Raw genomic sequence first — 7,273 nt, 5'->3', positions numbered from 1 at the left:
TGGGGGGGGAAACAAAACGACATTAAACTACATTTCTTTTATATGTGTTCATGTAGTGTGTGTGTGTGTGTGTGTAGGTCAGAGAACAGGGAGCCAGTTCTCTCTACCATGTTGGTCTCAGGGATTGAACTCAGTTGTCTGGGTTGATGGCAGGCACCTTTATGTCCCGAACTGTCTCTCTAGCCCCCTCCTAATTTTTTGACACAGAATCTCTTACTGAAGTTGTCTTGCTGGCTGGTGAGCTCCAGGGGTCTTAGTGTCTCCACTTGTGTCCCTGTGCCTGCCTGACTTTATGTGCGTGTGGTAGGGATCCAAACTCAGCCCCTCATGCGTATGTGGCTGGCACTACCAACCGAGCCATCTTCCAAGTCCGAAATGTAAGTTTGACAACTTGACTATTGTTAGTGTGTCATACATTTTTTTGGGGTTTTAAAATTAAGTTTTTGCATAGTTTTCATTTTAAAGCAAAATAAAAGTGAAATATGCGGGCATTTTGTTTTGGATCGCTCTCCACCCCCACCCCAGACACCGTCTTGCTTTTGCAGGCTGGCTCGCCTCTCACTTGGAATCCTTCTGCCTTCCAAGTGCTGGGATTACAAACACCACGCACACGTGCGCACAAACACACACATACCCAAGAACAACAGCAAAACCAAATCAAAATGAAAACCTAGTTTTAAAAAATTGTTCTCAAGGTCTTGAGAAAGATCTTGAAAAAGAGCCAGAGTTGGGGAACGGGGTTTGCTCTGTGGTGGCTCTTGCTCGGAAAGGCTTCGCGAGTACTGTGGATTGCTTTGAAGTGAAGCAACCTTATCTCCCCCTTAAGCAGCTGCTTGAAGTTGCTTTCTCTGGGGCTGGTGCGGTTAGATGGCTGAAGACTCCAGAATGATACGGTTGCTATTCCTGGCTAACTATGGCATCTGAACAACTCCAGAAGCATGTGAAACTATCAAAAGCTATTAGCAACTCCCCCCCCCCCCCGAAACTGATTTTGGTGGAAATCTAAGAAAATTAGTAATCAAGGAGCGCTATGTGCTAGTCCTGGTGTTGTGATTTATTGACTTACTTCGGGATATAAACACAATTATCTGAAGTTTTTGAAGAAATGCACATCCTGGCATATAAGACAGCTAAGGATATGTGAGAGGAAGTGTGACTCAGAAGGCACACTCCACAGGTGTTTATTGTAACAAACCTAGCAGCTCAGGATTGAATGTGGTAGCTAGGGGACAGCTGGGGCGGTACAGAGACCACGAGGAGAGGAGATGGCCGACTCCCCAGCCAGCAGAAATGTCGACCTAGCATCGTGGTGTTAATAGGAATTAGCTCTGGTTTTCTATAGCACAGTCGTCAGTGGAAATGTATGATGTGTTTTGAATGCCTCGAGCCAGGCATAGTGACTGAGGCTGGAGGATTACAAGTTCCAGGCTTGCCTGGGCAACGTAGTACAACTCTGTTGAAAATAGGTGTTAAGTCAGTCTTGTTGCTCTCTTAAGAAGCTGTTCAGCATAGGGGGCAGCCACTGCCTGAAGATCAGATGCCCCACATCTCACCCCCAGCGTTCTTCCTAGTGGTTTGTGCGGAGGGTCTACAGCCTCCAGTTTATGATCTTACCCAGCGTCTGGCTAGTTATAAGAACCTGATATCCTCCTTTGGGAGATTTTCTCTTCTTGGGACGCCCCTCATTATACCACCCTGTCCACCATGGCTCTCTTAACTGTTCTTCTTAAGGAAGCTCTCCAGGTTCTAAGTGAGAGCTCTTTTCCTTCTGCGGCCCTGTTTTGTTTCTGGTACCCTGTGCCACAGCCCTTGACATGCTCCTCCACAGGGGGTCCTCAGGGTGAGGCCCTTCCTCTATTGGCGTTTCCTGGAGGGCAGTGATGTGCCAGGTCCTTCCACAACCCAGCCAGCCTCAGTCCTGGGCCACATCTTCTAAAACAATAAAAATAGGAAGTGTGAAGTAGAAAGGGGTTGAGAACCTACTAAGTGGTTGTGTTGTATTTGAAACTGTAGACAATCACAACGTTAAAATTGTGTACAACGCCGGGTGGTGGCGGTGCAGGCCTTTAATAACAGAGGCTGACAGATCTCTGTGGGTTTGAGGCCAGCATGATCTACAGAGTGAGTTCTAGGACAGCCAAGACTACACAGCGAAACTCTCCAAAAAATAAAAAGAAAGAAAGAAAAAAGCCTATATCTAATTTTTGCACCTGTAGCCTTTCAGATGAAGTGGACCCTAATAAGATGAAGAAGAAACTGTTTTTAGAAGCTCTCATTTCCACTCAGGAATCTTAAGGAAGTTTTAGCATGAGCTTTGTAATAGGGTGGCTGCAGAGAGGGTTGTGCGCACAACATCCAGGGGTTTGGGATGTTTTCGCCCTGACAGTCAAGAATAGCCATCACAGGCACGGTCCCTGAGGGGTGCTGGGCAGGACTAGAGCTCACGAGGGAGTTCAGGCACGTTTGCACTGTAGGGAAGTTTATGGTTTTGGTGAGATTCCCCCAAAGTTTCAGGTTTATAGCTGGGAAGGAGTAAGACCTTACTTCCAGGTCATTTACACTTTAGCTTAAGCACACACACAGAAACCAACATAAGTGCACATAAACAAAGCTACCCAAACAAACAAAAAAATTACATGTGTTTTAACACAGAATAAAGCTAGCTTGTCCTAAAAGCTACAGGGAAACCCTGTCTCGAAAAACTAAAAATAAATAAATAAAGCTAGCTTGAACACCAGTGTGTCTCTGTCTTTAATTAAGCACAGCCATGATTTTTGTTGCATTTAGAGGAGGCATCGGATAAACATTGACTGAGAACCCGGGGCACTTGGTGTTCTGAAGCAGCATCACGGCATGGTAAGTCATGGTAAGTCTACTGGATGGAGAGGGCTTGTCACTCCATTAGGATATTACAGTGTGTTGAACAGCAGTGTAAGAGGGCATTTTTTTTTCAGCGAAGGGGAGTGAACCAGGGGCCTTACACATTCTAGTGTAAGTCTGTCACTGAGAATTTTTAGCAACACGGTAAGATCAATTTTATATCATAAAGACTCCGTTGTTTCTTTAAATCTTCATTTAATCCCCCAAAGATCAGACATCAAAAAAAAATTCAATATGGAGAAATCCAAAATGCAGAGACCAGAGAAACATGCTGAAGATTCAAGAGAACAAGGCAGACTGGCAGGTCCCTGCTGCACCTGAACCAACAAGAAACGGGAATCGTTTTGCATGTCCAATCTGCAAGACCCTTTGGTGACATGGGCGCCCCCTTTGCCTCGTACGCTCCACCTGCCATGCCACTTTGCTGTCTTGGGGCCACCTTTGGTGTTCTCCAGCTTCTTCCCTCAGTGCTTATCACTCTTAAAGCTCATCCACACTCCCAGGTTTTGAGCACCTGTCTGCGTGCCCGTCCCCTGCCCCCTCCGCCAGCCACGGTCCCTGCCAGAGTAGCCGTGTAGAGCCGTTTCTAAGTGTGATCGGGACCAGCAGTGTCAGCGTTTCTGGGAACTCATTATCAGTGGTTCAGAGCTACAGAATTTAAACCTGTGTTTGAGCAGTTCCTCAGAGATTCTGACGCTGGTCTTGATGTGTGTATACAACCGTCACTCTCCTTCCTCTGTGGAGTGCTGTCTGTATAGCAGGCTAAGCTATCACAAAACACTACTTATACCAGGGAGCAAAGCAGAAAGCCTGCTCTAAACACCCCTCACATTAAGAGGAATTCGGAGACGGTCAAGAAGCAAGCGTGCTAGGGAAAAGGGTGGGAACTGCAGCAGAGTCGGGGTGAAGTAAGAGGTGAGTAGAGACTGACTGGCTCGGTACAGATGATGTTAAAGACAGGCTGCAGCACTGCCCGGCCATCGCCCTTCTTTTGCGTTCCTCCGAAGAAGAGGGGTGGTGTGGTTTAGGAACGCATCTTACTGTAGCAGGCCCCGTACTCCAACTTTCTAACCCTGGCTCCTGGAGTTGCCAGAAACCAGATTCAATTTATGAAGTGTCTCCTTAAACTTGGAAAGGACTCCAGGACTAAAACCTTTAAAGCACACCTTCCCTTTTAATTAGATGCTGTCCAGCTACTCCTTAAGTGAACACACCTGTTTATATTTCTGCCAGCACCGCGTGTTTTCATTAGTTCACAAACTTCATTAAACCCTTTATTTTTTTTAAAGCTTTTTAATTTTTGTTAAACTGTTTGATAAAATTCAGCGAATGACCTCTAACCACTTTCTCTTTTTAGGCTTATCTAATTTATGATTTCTTTCTTTTTTCGAGACAGGGTTTCTCTGTGTCACAGCTCTGTCTGTCCTGGAACTAGCTCTTGTAGACCAGGCTGGCCTCGAACTCAGAGATCCGCCTACCTCTGCCTCCCAAGTGCTGGAATAAAGGCGTGGGCTACCACTGCCTGGCTAATTCTAATTTTAGATTTCTTAGAGCTGACAGACCGTATCACTGTAGCATTTGTAAATTCACTTGGAAAATCCTCTGAATGATATCGCGTCCTTGCTTACAATACTTTTGGACTTTTTCAAGTCCAAAGAAGCCCTTCGCCCCTTCACGAGAGTCCGGTAATCCTGCACTTATTTTCACACTTCTCGGATTTAAAAGGGTTTGTAAACATCTTAGGTGCTGCATCTAATCAATGTCATTTGAATGAGTAACAGGATTCCGTGTACTTTAGCGGTGCACACATTTCTATAATCCAAATCATAAATTGCTGACTTCTGTCCACATAAATCGTACTGTTTTTCGCCTCAGTTAGAATCTGAAGACTGGGAACTGGAGCCAGACTAGTATGTTTTAGACCTAGCGGCCAACGGGAATCAAACCGGCACGCAAGTAAAAGGAAAAGTGAAGACGCCTGAGCAGCGCTGCACCAGAAACGGCGTCCAATCAGAGTCAGGGGGCGGAGCGCCGCTGCGCGGCGGTGCGCATGCTCGGCGCCCGGCCGGCGATTGGCTGTGTAAAGGCGGGAGACTTGAGCCTGTCGGCGGAGGGCGTCGTGACCAGCGGGGCGCGCGCGCGTTTCCGTCGCTGTGGCGGTAGGTGTCTGCCGCGGGGGCCCGGGGAGGGCGCGCGGGGCCTGGTGCAGGATGGCGCCGGTCCCGGGGGGGACGGGGGGCGGAGAAGGCGGGAGCCTCCGCGCTGGCTGGCCTGGTGCGGAGGGCGGGCCCCGCGGGGCGGCCGGTCGGTGCGCCGTCCCCAGAGGTCTGTCGGTGCGCCGTCCCCGGAGGTCTGTCGGTGCCCCTGTCCCCGGAGGCCTGTCACCCGTGCCCCTGTCCCCGGAGGCCTGTCACCCGTGCCCCTGTCCCCTGCGCGGTCCCCGGAGGCCGGTCGGTTTCCCCGACCCCGGAGGCCTGTCGGTGCAGCTGTCCCCGGGGCTGGAGCCAATGTATATCCCTGTCCCCGGGGACCGCCCTGGGCCTGGTCTACAGAGTGAGTTCTAGGACAGGCTTCAAAGCTATTGAGAAACTCTGTCAAAACAAAACAAAACAAACAAACAAACAAAAAAGGAAAGCCTCAGAATAAAAATTGTTATCCTAACATGCAGAGGTAATCAGTGTCAATGTCATAGCACGTGTTTTGCTAGTCTTATGAAATTTGTTTATATTTCTTAAAAATCTATTTACACTTATTTATTTTTGAGTGTGTGTTTGTGTGTCTGGGTATGCATGTGCCATGATGCACACGTGAAAATCAGAGGACAGCTTGTGGGAGTTGGCTCTTCTTCCTCAACATGTGTGGATTCCAGGAACTGAACTTGGGCTTCTTGTATTGGTCAGGGTTCTCTAGAGGAATAGAACTGAAACAAAGAAAAAAAGAAATTTAATTGACCATCATGGCAGGGAGCATGGTGCAGCAGTAGCTGAGAACTTACTTTTTTTTTTTTTTTTAAATTTTTCGCAAAACAGAGTTTCTCTGTATAGCTTTGATTACTTTGGAACTCTCTTTGTAGATCAGTCTGGCCCCGAACTCACAGAGGTCTGCCTTCCTCTGCCTCCCCAGTGCTGGAATACTGGGATTAAAGTTATGGACCATGAGTATTTACTTGATCCACAACCACAGGCAGAGAGACAAAGCAATAGTGCTGGTTTGAAACCTCAAGCCTACTCCCAGGGACACACCTCTCCCACCTAGGCCATACCTAGTTCCCAAACAGTTCCACTGACTGGGGACCAGGTATTCAAATATCTGAGCCTATGGGGCCATTTTTATTTAAACCACTTCAAGAATGGTGATGAAAACAAACATGATTGGTATTACCATGTGTTTTATAAATTAATGGGATCTTAAAGTATAACATGCTTGATATGTATATGTGGATCACTTTTTCTTTAGCTTTTTACTTTTAAATTAGAGCAGATATGATTCTAGCATTATCTAAATTGACATGCTCAAGCTGACATAATTCAATCTGAACCTTGAGATTCTTTTAAGTAGCTCTTAGCTACTGAAAATTTCAGTATTTAGCTGTTGAGATTGTTCTCTTTGGACTGTGCACAGTCTCTCTCTGTCTCTGTCTCTCTATGTGTGGGGGGGCAGAAGTTGATGCTGAGATGTCTTTCTCAATCACTTACCCACCTTGTTGTTTGAGATAGTCTCAGTAGATGTGGAGTTTTTGGCTGGAGCTGCTGATAGTGAGCCCTGCGATGCAGCTCCCTCTGTGCTGCCTCTGCAGTGTGGTTCACGTGGGTGCTGATTCCCAGCTCAGGGCCTCAGGTCTGCACACAGCCACTTCATTCACTGGACGAACTATCTCTGCAACTCCAAGTTTTCTACGTCTTATTCGGTTTATTGAAAAGTGACTTTTAGTTTGTGTGTATGATTGTTTGCCTCCATGTATGCATGTGTACCATCCGTACACTTGGTGCCTCCAGAAGTACCTTCTTCTGGAAGAAGGTGCCTTTTTCCACAGGCCAGAAGAGGGTATCAGATCCTTTGGGACTGGAATTAATGGCAGTTGTTCTAATCACACTCACGGATGGTTTCTATTTTGGTATTTTTCAGGTGAGTATTGCTGAAGATGAGACGATCTGCAGCACCAAGTCAGGTGCAGGCAAATTCCTTTAAAAAACCAAAATTCATACCTCCAGGAAGAAGTAATACAAGTCTGAATAAAGAGATCACAGAGATGGGTCCAGATGTAAAATTATTTCAGGTAAATAAAGGAAGGGAATCAATATGAAGTAAATATTAAGAAATATATATTTTAGTTTATTTATATATAATGTATATTATTTGCATATTTACACATCCATTTGCGTATGTGTGTGTG

General features: G+C 46.5%; 1 protein-coding gene across 2 annotated transcripts in view; it reads left to right on the top strand.

The window, feature by feature from the left end:
• Positions 1-4,935: 4,935 nt before the first annotated feature.
• Positions 4,936-7,273, top strand: part of Rad54b (RAD54 homolog B) — a 56,905-nt gene continuing 54,567 nt past the window's right edge. For both annotated transcript variants that reach the window (XM_050118712.1, XM_050118719.1), the window contains exons 1-2: positions 4,936-5,039; positions 7,006-7,156. In XM_050118712.1, the coding sequence (XP_049974669.1) occupies positions 7,022-7,156 (135 nt within the window). In that variant the 5' untranslated portion in view covers positions 4,936-5,039; positions 7,006-7,021. The remainder of the gene's footprint in view (positions 5,040-7,005; positions 7,157-7,273) is intronic.

The sequence above is a fragment of the Alexandromys fortis genome, unplaced genomic scaffold (genome assembly GCF_014885135.2).
Source record: "Alexandromys fortis isolate MF-2015 unplaced genomic scaffold, M_Fortis_MF-2015_v1.1 scaffold_18, whole genome shotgun sequence".
Taxonomy (NCBI): Eukaryota; Metazoa; Chordata; class Mammalia; order Rodentia; family Cricetidae; genus Alexandromys; species Alexandromys fortis.
The sequence above is the reverse complement of the archived record's forward strand: the minus strand, read 5'-3'. Positions and strand labels throughout refer to the sequence as shown.